At 40.0% G+C, this 19,346-nt stretch overlaps 1 protein-coding gene across 2 annotated transcripts in view; it reads right to left on the reverse strand.

The window, feature by feature from the left end:
* The window catches only part of LOC124798109 (EH domain-binding protein 1), a 187,264-nt gene that overhangs the window by 32,947 nt on the left and 134,971 nt on the right, over positions 1 to 19,346 (reverse strand). For both annotated transcript variants that reach the window (XM_047261365.1, XM_047261364.1), the window contains 2 exons: positions 7,596 to 7,808; positions 7,389 to 7,509 (listed from right to left, as the gene is read on the reverse strand). In XM_047261365.1, coding sequence (XP_047117321.1) covers positions 7,389 to 7,509; positions 7,596 to 7,808 — 334 coding nt within the window. The remainder of the gene's footprint in view (positions 1 to 7,388; positions 7,510 to 7,595; positions 7,809 to 19,346) is intronic.

Raw genomic sequence — 19,346 nt, forward strand, 5'->3', positions numbered from 1 at the left:
TTGTGGCGAAACTTCCTCAGTTTGTTTTCAAATTTTGCTTTTCTGTGTGTCAGACATTTTTTATCACTGTGCAACTGATCACAAATTTGTTGCAGCATTGTGTACACCTTTCTGTGTTAAGAGCTACCTTAATGTGGAGTACTGGATATCAATTTTCTTTCTGGTATTATAAATATGTACATCATTTTCCCTTTTGAAATGTTGTGAACTATTTGCAACAAACTTCACAAGGGAATAAATATACTGTGAAGCAATAGTCAGAATGTCCAACTTCTTAAACAGATATGTGCACGACAGTCATGAGTGAGCACCCCCACTGCTCTTGCAGTATCCTTTTGAACAATGAAGACTCTCTTTTTAAAGATGAGTTACCCCCCAAAACATTATTCCATTTGGCATTATTGAATGAAAATTTGTGGAACATGTCGTCTCACTGATTTCTCTCTCCCCAAGATTTGCAATGATCCTAAGTGCAAATGTGGCTGAACTGAGTTTTTTTTTAGGAATTCCAGAATGGGCTTTTCCCAGTTTAAATTCTCATCGATATGGACACTTAAGAATTTTGAAGTCTCCACTCCATCTAATTTTTCCTCACTTATCATTGGTGTAGAACCCCTGGAGGTGAAGAACTCAATACAATCTGTCTTTTTAAAACTGAGGGTGAGACTATTCACAGAAAACCAGTCAATGATACTTTTAAGAACATTGTTTACCATTTTTTCTGTTTCATTACATATGCTTTGACTGAACACAATACTAGTGTCTTCTGCAAAATGAACTAATTCTGCTTGTTGTATGTTAGATGGAAGATCGTTTACATATATGAGAAGCAATAGTGGACCTAAGATTGAGCCTTGGGGAAACCCATATGTGATTGATTCCTCCCCAGTCAGAATTAGGTCCCGGACTATATTGGTTGAATTACTAAGTAAAACTTTCTGCATTCATTTGGTTAGATATGGCATTAACCATTACCAACAATCTTATAACACTCCAGTTTATCTAGGAGAATACTGTGATTCACACAGTCAAATGCCTTAGACAGGTTGCGAAAAATACTGACTGTTTTATTATTTAATGGTTGAATGAAAAAGCAGTGAGTGTGCTTCTCTTAGAACCTTCTGACAGCATTAAGAATTGCTGTCACAGTCTTTTTTTTAAAAAAAGTGACAGATCGCTTTGAAGGTTCATTTTGTACTGTCCATTGTATATTAAATATCTGGATGTACTGACTGCTTTGTAATTAGGTCCAAATAACAATGAGCAATTATATTTTTAAAATAAAGTATTTGTAAAACTCAAGGAACTAGGAAGTCGTGACGGAGTGGAGTTTTCCCTCTCTTTTGTTTTAAGAAATTACAGATTATTATTCAAGAGGGGAAAAAAGAAGTGATAAGTGCTGCATCCAAAGTATGACAGTAGACTTTTCTGAAATATCTATAGTTACAGAATGGTGTGAGAAGCAATGATTTACAAATGTTAGGTACAGGGCCACATGGGCACAGCATCCGGGTAACCTGGTGATTCACATCTATGAGTGCCATACGAAACGAGACCAACAGTGTAGTCTGTGCATGACCTGCTGAAATAACATGTGATGCCATTCAGGTGAACATAGGACCATCAACCTCATTTACTGCTGTAAAGTAGCAAATATTCGAAAAAGGTTAAGAAAAGAAATAGATTAGGACAGATACATCACTCCAGATGTGTACGTGCAGGTAACAGCAGGCTATGATACAGCAATGTACACAGTTCCAGATAAAGCTGAATGTAAAACATATTTTATGTATGATGCAAGCACTGTTTCTGTAGTTAAATGGGGACCAATACTCTCGTAGGCAAGCTCTGATCACTGCACAATTGTGAGACCCATTGCTCAGAGTGGCAGGTGGTTAATCAGTTTCAACAGAGAGAAAAGTACATAAGTTAATGAGAGGCCTTGGTATCCTATTATCAAAAACATGTAATGATACTGCCATGGATTTTTGAGGACTCCTGCATTGTCCTGAATGAAATAACCATATGTCTTTTCATTAGTTGTTAGCTTTCTGAAGATAGGTTGTAATGTACTGTTCATATACTCATCAGAAATCATGGACTGATGGAAAAAAATCAATCTCATAATTTGTGATGGACTAATTACATACAAATTCTTGTTTTCACAACATGCAGACACTCTATGTGTAACTGGCGAGGATTTTCAGCACCCAATGTCAACAGTTCTGTGACTTCTTGTAACTGAGGCTATGCTTCATCGAAAAAAGATCAGTTCAAGATCAAACATGAAAAATTTACTCCTATACATATGTACACACTTTGCAAGCCATGATATGGTATTTGGCTGAGAGTGCCTTGTACCGCTAATAGTCATTTCCTCCACTGTTCCACTGACAGAGTGAGGGGAAAAAGGACTGCACTGCCTCCATATGAGCCCTAATTTCTCTTACAATGTACGCTGGCAGCAGTACAATCTTTCTGTAGTCATCCCTAAAGCCACTTCTCTAAATTTTCTCAACTGCATTTTGCATACTGGACAATGTCTTCCCTACTGGGATTCCCATTTGAGCTCACAAAATGTTTTCATAATACTTGCATGTTGATTGAACCTAACAGTAAAAAATGTAGCAGCACACCTCTGAACTGCTTCAACGTCTTTCTTTAATCTGACCTAGTGAGGATTCCAAACACTAGAGTTGTACTCAAGAACAGGTTGCACTAGTGTCCTATATGCGGTCTCTTTTACAGGTGAACCACTCTTTCCTAAAATTTTACCAATAAACCAAAGTCTTCTCTACTACTGACCTTACATGCTCATTCAAGTTCTTATCACTTTGCAATGTTACACCTAAATATTTAATTGGCATGACTATGTCAAGCAGCACACATACAATACTGTATTCGAACATTAGGGGATTATTTATTCTACTCATCTGCATTAACTTACATTTTTCTATATTAAGAGCATGCTGCCATTCATTGTAACAAACAGAAATTTTGTACAGACCATCCCAAACCATGAACAGTCACTTAATGAAGATACTTTTCCGTATACCACAGGGCCATCAGCGAACAGTTGCAGTTTCCTGCTCACCTTGTCCATCAAATCACACTCTCTGGGCACTCCTGATGATATCCTTGTCTTTGACCAACACTCACCATCCAGGACAATACACTGGGCTCTATTACTTAATAAGTCTTCACAGCATTCACATGCCTGGGAACCTATTTCATATACCCAAACCTTTGTTGACAGGCTGCAGCAAAGTGACATGTCAAATGCTTCCCACAAATCTCAGATTATGGCATCCACCTGTTGCCCTTCATCCATGGTTCACAAGATATCATGTGAGAAAAGGGCAAGCTGAGTTTCAAACGAGTGATGCTTTCTAATCCCCTGCTGATTTGTGGACCGAAGCTTTTCTGTCTCAAGGAAATTTAATATATTCGAACTGAAAATATGTTCAAGAATTCTCCAGCAAACCAATTTTAAGGATGTTGGTATGTTATTTCGTGGGTTTGTTGTTTTATGCTTCTTTTAAACAGGAGCCACCTGCTCTTTTTCCCAGTAACTTTGGACTTTGTGCTGGACGAGAGATTTGTAATGCAAATTAACCAATAGGCCAGTGATGATGAGTATTTTTTAAGCCTTAACTTGATTTCTATCTGGACCTGGTGATTTGTTTGTCTTTAACTCTTTCAAGTGTTTCCCCTACACTGGGGATGCCTATTACTATGTCCTCCACACAGGAGTCTGTGCAACAGTCAAACTCTTGCACAAATGATTTCTTATATGTGAAATTTAAAACTTTGGCTTTCCTTTTGTAGTCTTCTATTGCCACAACAGATTGCTTGATGAATAAATGGATAGAGGCCTTTGACCCACTTAGATATTTTACATAGAACCAAAATTTTCTTGGGTTGTTGTTCAGATCTTTTGCTTTTCAAAAGTGCTCCTAATTTGTCAAGCTTAAGCTGCTAAAACTGATAAGACACCTGCTGAACACTGAGTGACATGCCAGAAGTGGTGCTCAGAGCTTGCTTATGGTATATCGGTTGCCCTGCAATGGTGGAGACAATGTTCGCATCATATGTTAAACACCCTTTACATCACAATTACATCACAAGCTTTAATCATGTTGAAAGTATCACATCTTAGCATGCAATGACTACACAGAACTGCCATGTTTTTATGAATATAATAGAGGGAAACATTCCACGTGGGAAAAATATATCTAAAAAGAAAGATGATGAAACTTACCAAACAAAAGCGCTGGCAGGTCGATAGACACACAAACAAACACAAACATACACACAAAATTCTAGCTTTCGCAACCAATGGTTGCCTCGTCAGGAAAGAGGGAAGGAGAAGGAAAGCCAGCTTCATCCTGACCCACAACTTCTTCACTTTTGAAGGCCAGACATACCAACAATTAAAGGGAACAGCCATGGGTACCAGGATGGCCCCCTCGTATGCCAACCTATTCATGGGTCGCTTAGAGGAAGCCTTCCTGGTTACCCAGGCCTGCCAACCTGAAGTTTGGTACAGATTTATTGATGACATTTTCGTGATCTGGACTCACAGTGAAGAAGAACTCCAGAATTTCCTCTCCAACCTCAACTCCTTTGGTTCCATCAGATTCACCTGGTCCTACTCCAAATCCCATGCCACTTTCCTTGACGTTGACCTCCACCTGTCCAATGGCCAGCTTCACACGTCTGTCCACATTAAACCCACCAACAAGCAACAGTACCTCCATTATGACAGCTGCCACCCATTCCACATCAAACGGTCCCTTCCCTACAGCCTAGGTCTTCGTGGCAAACGAATCTGCTCCAGTCCGGAATCCTTGAACCATTACACCAACAACCTAAAAACAGCTTTTACATCCCGTAACTACCCTCCCGACCTGGTACAGAAGCAAATAACCAGAGCCACATCCTCATCTCCTCAAACCCGGAACCTTCCACAGAAGAACCCCAAAAGTGCCCCACTTGTGACAGGATACTTTCCGGGACTGGATCAGATTCTGAATGTGGCTCTCCAGCAGGGATACGACTTCCTCAAATCCTGCCCTGAAATGAGATCCATCCTTCATGAAATCCTCCCCACTCCACCAAGAGTGTCTTTCCGCCGTCCACCTAACCTTCGCAACCTCTTAGTTCATCCCTATGAAATCCCCAAACCACCTTCCCTACCCTCTGGCTCCTACCCCTGTAACCGCCCCCGGTGTAAAACCTGTCCCATGCACCCTCCCACCACCACCTATTCCAGTCCTGTAACCCGGAAGGTGTACACGATCAAAGGCAGAGCCACGTGTGAAAGCACCCACGTGATTTACCAACTGACCTGCCTACACTGTGAAGCGTTCTATGTGGGAATGACCAGCAACAAACTGTCCATTCGCATGAATGGACACAGGCAGACAGTGTTTGTTGGTAATGATGATCACCCTGTGGCTAAACATGCCTTGGTGCACGGCCAGCACATCTTGGCACAGTGTTACACCGTCTGGGTTATCTGGATACTTCCCACTAACACCAACCTGTCAGAACTCCGGAGATGGGAACTTGCCCTTCAGCATATCCTTTCTTCTCGCTATCCGCCAGGCCTCAATCTCCGCTAATTTCTAATTTCAATTTGCCGCCGCTCATACCTCACCTGTCTTTCAACTTCATCTTTGCCTCTGTACATCCGCCCCGACTGACATCTCTGCCCAAACTCTTTGCCTTTACAAATGTCTGCTTGTGTCTGTGTATGTGTGGATGGATATGTGTGTGTGCGAGTGTATACCTGTCCTTTTTTCCCCCTAAGGTAAGTCTTTCCGCTCCCGGGATTGGAATGACTCCTTACCCTAAAACCCATATGCTTTTGTCTTTCCTTCTCCTTCCCTCTTTCCTGACGAGGCAACCATTGGTTGCGAAAGCTAGAATTTTGTGTGTATGTTTGTGTTTGTTTGTGTGTCTATCGACCTGCCAGCGCTTTTGTTTGGTAAGTTTCATCATCTTTCTTTTTATATATATATATATATATATATATATATATATATATATATATATATATATATATATATATATATATATATATATATATATATATATATAATGGAAGGAAACATTCCACGTGGGAAAAATTATATATAAAAACAAAGATGAGGTGACTTACCGAACAAAAGCGCTGGCAGGTCGATAGACACACAAACAAACACAAACACACACACAAAATTCAAGCTTTCGCAACAAACTGTTGCCTCATCAGGAAAGAGGTAAGGAGAGGGGAAGACGAAAGGAAGTGGGTTTTAAAGGAGAGGGTAAGGAGTCATTCCAATCCCGGGAGCGGAAAGACTTACCTTAGGGGGAAAAAAGGACAGGTATACACTCGCACACACGCACATATCCATCCACACATACAGACACAAGCAGACATATGTCTGCTTGTGTCTGTATGTGTGGATGGATATGTGCGTGTGTGCGAGTGTATACCTGTCCTTTTTTCCCCCTAAGGTAAGTCTTTCCGCTCCCGGGATTGGAATGACTCCTTACCCTCTCCTTTAAAACCCACTTCCTTTCGTCTTCCCCTCTCCTTACCTCTTTCCTGATGAGGCAACAGTTTGTTGCGAAAGCTTGAATTTTGTGTGTGTGTTTGTGTTTGTTTGTGTGTCTATCGACCTGCCAGCGCTTTTGTTCGGTAAGTCACCTCATCTTTGTTTTTATATATATATATATATATATATATATATATATAGTCTGCTTGTGTCTGTATGTGTGTGTGTGTGTGTGTGTGTGTGTGTGTGTGTGTGTGTCTGTCTGTCGACCTGCCAGCACTTTCATTTGGTAAGTCACATCATCTTTGCTATATATATATGATGATGTGACTTACCAAATGGAAGTGCTGGCAGGTCGACAGAAACCCAAACAAACACAAACATACACACAAAATTCAAGCCTTCGCAACAAACTGTTGCCTTATCAGGAAAGAGGGAAGGAGAGGGAAAGACGAAAGGATGTGGGTTTTAAGGGGGAGGGTAAGGAGTCATTCCAATCCCGGGAGCGGAAAGACTTACCTTAGGGGGGAAAAAAGGATGGGTATACACTTGCGCACACACACACACACACACACACACACACACACACACACACACACACACACACACATCCATCCACACATATACAGACACAAGCAGACATATTTAAAGACAAAGAGTTTATATATATATATATAGAAAGAAAGGAAAATCTGTTGAACAAAATGAAATGAATAAGTAGGTTTAAAAAACAAATTCCAAAAATTTTCAAATTTTATTTCTACCACTGCATAGGTTTTTCCTTCAGTTTTTTTGAAACTATTTCTGTGTATAATTGCTGCAAAAGGTCTCAACAAACCTTACCTGCTTCCATTACCTTCCGTAGATCTTTTTCAAGCAATGCAGCCTGTTTATCTATTTGTTTCTGCTCTCGTTCTAATGCTTCCAGTTCATTCTGTATGTAGTTATTTACATCCTTTCCACACTAGAAACAAAAATCATAAATTAGTATAGAACAGTATGAATATGGAACAAAAACCATTTACCTCCACTTAATTTGTAAGTACAGACCCCTCTTTGATGAGCGTCTGGAGACTTTTCTGGTGAAATTCTATCCATAAGAGCAGAGAATGAATGAAGTGGTGATATCGCTGGTTTATTAGTGTTTGCTTCATCCATAATATTTTGTGCAACATGACTATTATCAGAGGTCTCCAAAACCTTTGTGGGACTAGTCGGACTTTTCGTTGGACTCCATGGTGTGATGTTACCATTCTGTTCATCCTTTAGACAAAATTAATTCATTTATGTGGTTGGTAAAAACAGTGTAATTCAAATGAATGTTTCTGAACTAAAGAAAATATGTTAAAAAATTTGAAGTAGCACAATTGTAAAGGACAGTAACTTTTACACTAAAGACACTGCTAGTTATAAATGGTGCTTCATAGTCCATTACAGTCAGAGAGAAAAGTTGTCAATACTATATCAATAAAAAACTGTAGCTCTGGGAGAAAATTTTGTCCTTAAATTTCTACTAATACTTGTTAAAGCATAGGTGAACAATTTAGCAGGGCTTGCAGCAAAATATAACCACAAATTACAGTAAGCAAAAATATATTCTGCAAAAAGTAACTAAGGAGAATGGTGTAAAGAATCTTGGGTATAAACTGAAATAGAAGCAAATCTTTAATGCTAACAGTCATTTATGGATGCAGTGTCAAGGTATGTCAACCAGTATATTAAAAAAGGTAACATTCATGCACTTAGAAAAAAGATGCAATTCTGCCACTGCTACAATAGAAGACGATCGTTATTTTTATATACCTCTTTGCTATTCAGCATTTTTTATGGAGCAGCAACATGGCTTCTATTCTATAGATGACTTTATGGGTTCCAGCTTAGGATAAAGGGTACATAATACTGTGTGTTATTTCTGGTGCTTGTGTAGGTTTGTGTGTAAAAAAGGTAATACTTATTGTTCTGTAATACGCTTAATGTATGCCAATTCTGTCTGTTGTTGCCAGTCCCATAACTTTGTGAAAGCACAATCTAATAATTCTGGGCTGCTACTAATGAGATGGTGACGAGGAAAGGACACGGAAGTGACAATTTAACTGGCATCACTCAAGGTTTGGCATCTAGCATATCTGAAGAAGACAAGGACAGCATCACAAGTTAAGGAAATTTGGGGCACAGCATAAAAATGCAAGGAACTCTAAAATAAGCTAGAAGAAAAACAGAATCAGAAAAGAAGATATCTATTGTTACACAGCAGTCATGAGAAGCACGTAGGCCAGCAGCCAAAGGAAAAAATTCATTCAGAGGAACAGGTAAAAAATTTTAAGAAACCAATTGCTAGTCTTAGTCATGTAGCTAAAGAGGTAAGAGATTTAAATAAGCAAGGAACAGCTCTATCAACAGAAAGAAGAAGACGGCAACCATCACACAAAGGCTAATTGATGTGACTGATGGGTTAGAAGTTCTAGTGTTGCATTCGAAATTCAAGCACACAATATTAAAAGAAATTAAACAAACATGTACCTCCAATTAATCACATAAGAGTGGGGGTATGTGAAACCACAGTGACAGACAAAATTTTTGATGACAGTGTTGCTGTTTCCATACTTCCAGTTGAGATTCCTGGATTTCACTAAAGCTTGTATCAGTTCCTTTAATTAAATCTGACATGCACTACACTTCTTTATACTCTTTTAGTACTCACTATCAAGTCTGGAGATGATGGCTACCGAGAGTTAAATGATAAGAAAAAGTATATTCCACTCCGAAGCACTGCTTAAAGTAGTGCAACAAAGGTTGGTACTTATGTGAAATAAAAAGTTTTGAAAAATATGAAGCTTTTATAAAGTTTTGTTAACTAATTTGAAAATCCTGCAAGATATCACATACAGCTGGACACAAAATCTTAGGCGCAGGAATCACAGACTAACATCCGAAAATATAAGTTCTCTCTTCACGAAATATTACTCACATCTTTATAATGTTATGGCAGGAATCTAATGCAAGAAGGCTCACTGCTGCAGGCAACTGCTTGGGGCAATATGCTCACACAATATTGCACCACGACACCCACACAGGCGACACCACCCACCTGCTGGTTTGTGATTGAGTTACCAAAACAACGGGCATACTGACATGCAGTGTACACAACATTCGTGTCAGCCACATCACAACACACCCACTTTGGTACATTTAAATAATGGCTGCTAGGTCAGGCAGGTCATCTGGTCGAATTGGCAAGTCGTCATGTCAACGTCCAGTATGGCCTCAGCTTCAACCATGAAGTCAATACTGCCCCATCATTACCATACCACCTACCAGAGCGTCCAGCCACAGCACAGATGGCCTGGGTGTCAAATTGGGGGCCTCCTAGCCACCAATCAGGAAATGGATGGGCAGAAAACCTGACAACCAGCCTATGTGTCAGGGCAGCTAAATAAGGCAGAACTACGAAGGAAGAGGTCCTCAAGGCGATTTATGGTATTACATATTTTTATTGCTATCTTTGAAGTCATAACAGATTATGTAGCATCAAATGGATGATGAGCCTTAGGGATCCAACTAGTCTAACACTTCTGAGATTGAGTTCAAGTCTCAAGGCATACTGTTTTAATGTCTTATGTCTTTACTACTATTGGGGTTGGTTCATAAGTTCATAGCATTTTCTGAAGTTAAATGAACACAACAGATACACATAACATAGAATTTAGTCATCAATAATATATTCTCCTGTGCTATTTACAACAGTCTGCCAATGCTGGAGTAACTTTCCGATTCTGCAATGATAGAAATTATGTGGTTTTGAGGCAACTTGCTGAGCCGTGGTCGAAGCGCATTTTCATCTGGGAAGGAAGTTCCTTGGAGGCTGTTCAATACAGAGTGGAAAAACGTGAAAATCCAAGGGCACAAGATCAGATGACTTCCCAACCCAATTCCTGTAACTGTTTTTTGTCAGTCCAGCAGAATGTGGGTAGACATTATTGTGGAGTAGTATCACTTCACACAGTCTTCCTGATTGTTGTTCTTAGATTGCATCTGCAAGATTCCCAGTTGTTAAGAGTAAATGTCAGCAGTGATGTTTACACCGTGGAAAATCAATTCAACAGTACACCACACCATCATTGTTCCACCAAATGAAATAACATTAACTTTTTTTGGATGTGCGCATGTCTTTGTAAGGGGACTTGCTGTTTTATTTGGGCACAACCATTCCTTTCTTTTTCTTATGTTAGAATGAAGATGTCATTTCTCATCAGAACTAATGATACAAGATAAGAATGATTGATGTTGTTCATGAGCCAACTGAAGACCAGCAAGCAGAGCTGCTGATTTTTTTTTTTTTTTTTTTGCCTGGCTTAGAACATGCAGTATCTGAACTCCTGATTTTTGAACCGTCCCCCATGCAAATGTTGCATGGTGGTAGAATGATCACAGTTCAACACATCTGCCAGTTATTGAGTAGACTGATGTTGATCATTGTGGGTTAATGTGTTTAAATGATCTTCATCAAACCCCGGCAGTCTTTCTGAACATGGAGACACACTACTGTCAAAAACAGTCCTCCTTAAAACGAGAAAACCATTTTCTTGCAAAGCTCTCTGCAGTGGCATTATCCCCACACATGGCACAAATATTTCAGGCAGCTGTAACCCCTCTAATAAACTCAAACAGAAGAATACCTCAGAAATGTTCCTATTTCTCCACTTTTCTAGCATCCATAGCTCATTTCACTATCTCTGAGTCACAAAACAACAATATGCTAGCTCAAATAGCAACACTGAAGTACAAATAAAAAATGACAATTGATAAATAAACCAATAGCAACTGGAATACCAACATGCACAACAAAAGCACGACAAACTTGTGCACCAATCTAATACATTTATTCACATTAAATTTTGCAAACAGAATCCACATATACCAGTCAATGTCCCAGCAAAATTATGTAATTGTACAACACATGGTTCAGAAGATATAATGTCTATGGTCATGGGTCAGAGGCCACGTGCAACTCGAGCCTGTCACGAACGTCATATCCCGAAGGTCTTTCTGGCTAAGTGAACCTGATTTTGAAATAGTACACTGCCCTGGGTAATAACATGGCAATGCTGATGGATTAAGTCACAAGGTACAGGTGTTAGTATATTTCTGCAGACAAGTGGCATACGGCTTAGACCACTGACAGACTGTCAGCAGTCTGCAATGCACGGCCAGTTCTGCGCTGATGAGCCAGCAAGTTTATGCGATGAAGTATTGAGGCAGGCTCACAATTATCTCAGCAGCACAAGGACACTGTCTACCTTCCGGCATCATTTTGTGAAAAATTATTGATGGAGAATGCACAAGTGGGACCTGAAGCATTATGTGAAAACTGCATACTCACTGCATAATGGGCTGAGATCAACCTTCAGCGAATTGTATTACAGCGACTACCAGAGGTCAACCGACGTTTCCAAATGATTGGTATGGATATCCTCAGACCATTTGCACAGACATTGACAGGGAATTAATGTATACTAACAACAACTGATCATTTTACGGAACATAGTTCTTATTATAGGAAACAGCAATCTATAATTATTATAAATAAACTGGAAGCAGTATTGATCGAATAAATTTTTTAATGTGGTGACCGGTTTCGATCTTATTCTAATCATCTGATAGAGGCGGCGGCACATGGCAACCCTCTTGCTTGTGGCAGGTGGTTTACTGCCACAGTCTGGTCTGAAGATGATCTTATAATAAGATCGAAACCGGTCTCCACAGTAAAAAATTTTTGTGATCAAGACTGCTTCCAGTTTATTTACAACTGATCACTTTTCGTGTTATTTGGCTATGACTGTTGTGTCAAGCCAGTAGGCAGAGAAGCTGCTGATGCAATGGTGAACCATTTTGGATAACTGGAAACTGACAATTTATCTGGGCACCTATTCCATGTCAGAGTTAATAAAACAATTATGAGGTGTGATGAAAATGGAATTTTCATTTTTCTCCAAAATCTTTATTTATTCAACAACATCAATTTTGTCCCCTTCAAAGTAAGAGCTTTTTTCCAATCTTGGTTGCACTTCAGGAATTCATTTTTCATTATGGCATTCAGCTCCTCCAGCAATTCTGTTTTTATCCCATCAATGGTGGTAAAACAATTACTTTTCGTGGTTTCTTTTTAGCCTCAGGAATAGAAAAGTTGCAGGGGGCCACGTCCAGCAAATACGGTGGCTGAGGTAACATAATTGCTTTGTTTATTGCCAAAAAATCATGATCAAGCATTGAGGCAATTTAAAAAAGTAGTTTTGCCACAACTATTGTCATTTTCTTCAGACTGCTTCAGGTTCATACAAACAGTGCACAACTTCCAGGTAGTATCCCTTATTGGCCATACAGCCATAATGCAGGAACTCACGATCCACTATCACATTGTAATTGAGGGGGTTGGGTTGTTTGGGGGAAAAGACCAAACAGCGAGGTCATCGGTCTCATCGGATGAAGGCAGGATGGGGAAGGAAGTCGGCTGTGCCTGTTCAAAGGAACCATCCCGGCACTTGCCTGGAGTGATTTAGAAATATCATGGAAAACCTAAATCAGGATAGCCGGACGCGGAATTGAACCGTCGTCCCCCGCATGTGAGTCCAGTGTGCTAACCACTGCGCCACCTCGCTCGGTGTAATTGAGGGAAATGGTGAAAAGAACCTTCACATGTGATCAAATTTGTAGAATTTTTTTTGGTCTCGGTTCTTCAGGAAGTTTCCAGTGGGATGAATCGACCTTGGTTTCAATGTAATACGTACACACCCATGTTTTGTCATCTGTTATAACAGACCACCTTAGAAGTTCTGGATTTTTGTAGACTTGATTCAGCAATTTCTGAGCAATGTCTACATGACATCAGTCTTGTTAAAAATCCAACAATTTTGGAACAAATTCTGCTACTACATGTTTCATGCCCAAAACACCTGAAAACATTGCTTGGCATGAGCCAAAGGATATGGTGAAACCATCAGCAAACCCTTTGAAGGTGATTCAGCATTTTCCCGAACCATTTTCTTCACTTTTTCCACGCTGTGGTCAGTAACTGATGTGCTAGGGCATCCAAGGGCAGTCATTGTCTTAAACATCTTCTCGACCCTCTTTGAAAGGTTTATACCACTCCAAATCTTGTCTTATTCATAGCAGAGTCACCAAGAGGCACAGTCTCCATTTAGATTCTGATGGTGTATTTTATTCCATTTTTCAAGCAAAAATTTAATAGAAATTCTTCGATCCATCTTTTTTGAAAGAAAAATTCACTGAGCTACCAAAAACTTGTACAACCATTTCGACTGTCAACAACGAACTAAATATTCTAAACAGCTGAAAATGTGATAATACATCAGGACTGCATGTAGCAAGAAGATTAAGTTTGAAAATCTGATGCATAAAGCCATCAAAATTAAAAATTATTGTTACTTTATGATCACATCTCGTACGTTTTTTGCAGGTTTAGAAATTGCAAATGAGCATATTACATCCAAGATCTAATGGGAGAACAGAGTGAATGTAAAGAAGCACAGGAAAAATGTTGAGCTGTTACGTGAACAGTGTTCGCCACCTTAGCTGGGTGGTCAGTTCATCTGACTGCCGTGCAGCGGGCTCAGGTTCAATTCCCGGCTAGGTCAGAGATTTTCTCTGCTCAGGGAAGGGTGTTGTGTTATCATCATCATTGTCAAACAAGTCGCCCAATGTGACATCAACTGAGAAGACTTTTAACTTGATGACAGAACTCCCACATGCGGCCATCAATGCCATACGATCATTTCACTCCATTTTATGTGAAAAGTTGCCATAGTGACAGGGATGCTCTCTACTATTGTATTTCTGTAATTCAAAGGTACACTGAAGTACAGGAGTATCACCGAACAAGCTCATTTTTAGTCCCCTTTAGAAATGTCTGAACCACTTCCTGGATAAGATGTATCAGCTGTACATTATTTACCAAGAGGCTGAGGGGCATTTGGTGGTAGGTTCAAACAGCAAATACAAAAGAGCTGGGCTTGCAGGAAGAGATACAAAAAGAGATGGCCAAGCTGCCCAAGTACCAAGTTGGACAATGTGTAATGAGTAATGTTGGTAAATCCCTTTGTTCCCATGGGAAAAACAAAGACATTCATTACACAGTACCAAGGGGCTTACTCGGAAACCGAAATGACCTCTCTGGTCAATGTTAAGTTACAACTCCCAACCTGGTATGTACTACTGTGGTGTACATAGGACCATTTAAAGGTGGCCTGAAAACCCTGCCTCAGCTGCAGGTGGCTTCCTCCAAAGGGAGTGAGTGAAATGGGGGAGAAGAAAGACAAGGCCCAGCAAAAACAAATTAGCCCTATGATTACTCCAGCTTATTCATATGCTCTATGTCCATGGTGTGGTCTAGTGAGCTAATTGAGGATTTTCTCTTCCTCTAGGGCACAATATGTATGCAAAATTTAAGGCACAATATGTATGCAAAATTTATCTGTGCTTTCTCATATTAGTTACTGTGTGTGTGTGTGTGTGTGTGTGTGTGTGTGTGTGATTATATTTGTGCACATTAAGAAATAGTGAGATTCAAATCATAAAAAGTATTATATTTATGAAGGAGGTTTATAAGCAAGCATAAGGGAAACATTTTTCTGTAGTTAAAATACATGTTTAAATAAAATTTTAAAGGAAATTTTATGTGAGACTTCTATTTATAAGGAATGTGTAATGTTGTTGATGATGCAAAGAAATTTAGCACCAATGTTTTCAAGCTCAGTTATGTGTACACGAATGTGCTAAACTCAGCAAAGACAGTTAATAATGTTATTTTCAAATCATATTTCATGGATAATATTAGTTGAGAAATTTGTATGTCTGAAGATAGGGGATGTGCTGCTGGCTGCAACTGACCAGCACTTGCAAAGGCTCTTTTCAATGGCAGATCCAGCAGCTGTCATCTGCATATGCTATGACCAGGGTCAGTTAAGGAACAGGGAATGATCAGAACCGCAAAGGCAGGGTCTGTTAATAATCAATGGCTCTCATTGTGACATCTTGGGTCATCTGTTCCTGCTAACTGCCACCATTACTGGAACCGCATCCATAAATACCACCTTTTCCTTACTCTACCAACTCGCTTTTGCCTCAAAATTCTCTCCAGATAAATCCGACCTACCTAAACGCCACCCTGGACTCAACCTTTCTCACCTCCACAGATCAAATGCCAGCTAGCCAGAATGGTTGGACTTTGAGGGAGCTAATACAACCACATACTTGGGAATATATGACTGCACTGTAATGAACATTAGCACAGACTCATCACATGGGGAACCTCCATATCAGTCACACTCTTAATTTTGCACTGTCTATTACTGTCTCAGAGACAGAATTGCACAGGTCCCGCCCCTCACAATCTTCCACCTGAAGGCTCACACTAAGCATCGGGTCCTGTGAGGAAGTAGCTTAGTTGATGAAGTGTTGTAGAAGACTAAAAATAATGAAACTAAAGACTAACATAATGTGTCCATGAAGGAGTGTGGAAGTTAACCGGTTCTAGGTACAGCAGCAGAGAGAATTCAGATAGCTGAATTTTTCCACAAGGAGAAGAGTGGTACGGCGTGAGCCTTACACAAGAAGGCTCATTTCTGTAAGCAGCCACTTGCTACAATAAGGTGGTGTGATATTGCATCACGGCATCCACATAGGTGCCACCAGCTGTCTGTATCACTTCAGCATGCAGATGTACAGCTGCCCAGCAAGGCCGGCCATTGGGCCACATCAGTGAGTCACAGTTTGCTGTAGTGTTGGCTTCTGCCACGAGGCCACTATCACTGCATCATTATCCTGACAGGACTGCCTACTGTGGGGTCCAGCCACAGCACAAACAGGTCAAGGGTCAAACTGAGGTGCTCATAGCCACCTGGCCATGGGGCACCCGCCTCGCATCCCAGACATCTACGCTACCATCACACACCACAGCTCGGGCAGGTGGCCAACATGTCCTGTACTCAGCTGGCTCCACCAGCTCCCGACACAACTCTGCTCAACCACTCTGCTGCCCAGTCAGGAATACTCGTGCTGCACGTTGGTTCACTGTAGTGTCAAACTGGGCGCGGTCACTATTTATGTCTCCACGACAACACTTCACAGCCGAAGTCCACAGAGTTCGACACCTATCACCCACCGCTGACCAGATGGGGGCACAAGCCACTAAAATGAACTACTGAAAAGTAGTAAAGGGATTCTGCTGTCACTGAGTGGCTTTTGACTCACCTCAACCCACCACTCTCCACCAGAAAACACCAGCCAGCACCCTTTACACTAAGACTGTGATGAAATGAACTGTAAGGAATTGTCCCAACACCTCATCCCCTTTTTCTTTTCATGTTTCGTATCATCATCTAAGCCAAACGTACTACTCAACCTGGTTTCTCTTCAAGGTTTATGCAGTGTCCATTTTCACTTGTTAGTTCATCTCTTCTATGGTTGTCTTGTTCATTTAAACAGTCATATTTTATTTGTTTGCCCTCTTGTTTAGAAACCTGTTTTTCTTTTTCTTTTTCTTGAAAACTGGCTGGCTATAAACATTGAATACGTGGAGTACAGAAAATGCAAAAAGTTGGTCCAAGCTGAGTTTTTCCGTAAAGACTGATGCTGCAATGGCAGAACAACGTGCTCAGTCACTTCATGAAATCTTCTCAGGTGGCTAACTGAAAAAATACCAAATGTTGGATCAAATAGCTGAGTTTGTGTCCCAACCACAAGATAATTTTCACAGCCAAAAATGTCTATTTTACTGAATACAGCCACAGAGAAAAGAGACTCTACTAGAATGAAGTGTGTAAGTAACCCAAAAAGGAATATGTACAGACTCATAGTTAGTACAAATGTTTCTCATGTAGTCAAATGACACAAAACAGTTATTAATGGGTAATACTGAACTATTATTTCATGAACCAATGAACCAATTTAATATATGCTATCAGCTACTTAGTAGCTAAAAGTTAAGATTAAGATGAAGGAAAGAATTCTGTAAAGGAGTGGGAAAGTGGCACCCAAGCATAAACCTCGCAAAAATATTGAAATGTATGTATGTATGTACATACATGGTGATTCAGCTGCCCCTACCCGATGCCGTTTTATGCAACCTGCAATGTTATATCTGGCCTTCAAAAACCATGTGTGAGATTTTCATATTATCTTGCCTACTACGCGCAGTCTATTAGTCACACAGAAGAAATGAACACGACCTCTTCGTACAAAATTTAATGCAGTTTGTCCTTTATATGCCACTGGCTGAGTCTAGAATTTACAAATTGTAAAACTGACATTTGTATAAATTTTATTTAACAATTTTGTGAATTTTAACAATATAAAATAAACAATTACATCATCATTGTACTTGCACGGCCTTCTGACTCCAAAACTACTGTGCTTATAATGGTTAAGTTTGAATCAAAAAAGGAAGGCTGACTTTAACGTCCTGTCGACATCGAGGTCATTAGAGACTAAGCACAATTGCCAATTGGGCAAGGAAATTGACTACGTCCCCTCAAAGGAACCATCCCAGCATTTGCCTGGAGCGATTTGGGGAAATCACGGAAAACCTAAATCTGGATGGCCGGAGGCAGGTTCAAATTGTCCTCCCGAATGAGAGTCCAATCTGCTAACCACTGCACCACCTTCCTCAACACATTTGGACTGAATTGTCAATCCAATTAGTTTTAGTGTAACATTTCCAAATGTCTCTTTTCTTTCATTACCTGCATGGCCACATTAACAAAATAGCTGACTATGCTGGAAGTGTAATGACCCAATCAATAGACGCTGAAAAAGTTTAAATATTGGGAATAGTTTGTGTAGTCACAAATTTTTGCACAATTGCAGGAGGGAGTGCCACAAACAACAACTAGAAACCCTGACTGGTGAGGGATCAGGGTGGAGGTGGAGTTGGGTTTGAAGATAACTTTTGTATGTTTTTCTTGATTAACTCAAAAACTATGGCCTCCAGAAAAAAAACTAACCAGTACAAATTTTAACTATGTTAAATTTCCTACAAAACTGTCTTATTCATTTTTTTCTGTAGGATTATAAGTTTGTGCACAGCATGTGAGAGACTATGAAAATCTCGGGTGTGGTTTCTGAATGTCAGATATGAGACTGTTGTTACTGTTGTGGTCTTCAGTCCTGAGACTGGTTTGATGCAGCGCTCCATGCTACTCTATCCTGTGCAAGCTCCTTCATCTCCCAGTACCTACTGCAGCCTACATCCTTCTGAATCTGCTTAGTGTATTCATCCTTGGTCTCACTCTACGATTTTTACCCTCCACGCTGCCCTCCAATACTAAATTGGTGATCCCTCGATGTCTCAGAACATGTCCTACCAACCGATCCCTTCTTCTAGTCAAGTTGTGCCACAAGCTCCTCTTCTCCCCAATTCTATTCAATACCTCCTCATTAGTTATGTGATCTACCCATCTAATCTTCAGCATTATTCTGTAGCACCACACTTCGAAAGCTTCTATTCTCTTCTTGTCCAAACTATTTATCGTCCATGTTTCACTTCCATACATGGCTACACTCCATACAAATACTTTCAGAAACGACTTCCTGACGACAAAACTCTGCTAAAGACAAAGCTCAACTTCAGCAATAACCAACAATAAATCAACTTTAATGTGATGATAATTTCAAATTATTGCCATTTTATGTCACTTAGGAGACAGTTTTCTGACTTTCATAGAAATATTGATCTATTGGTTAACATTATACAAACTATCTTACACAAATTTAGTGGGATCTGTTTAC

Source organism: Schistocerca piceifrons, chromosome 5, assembly GCF_021461385.2.
Source record: "Schistocerca piceifrons isolate TAMUIC-IGC-003096 chromosome 5, iqSchPice1.1, whole genome shotgun sequence".
Taxonomy (NCBI): Eukaryota; Metazoa; Arthropoda; class Insecta; order Orthoptera; family Acrididae; genus Schistocerca; species Schistocerca piceifrons.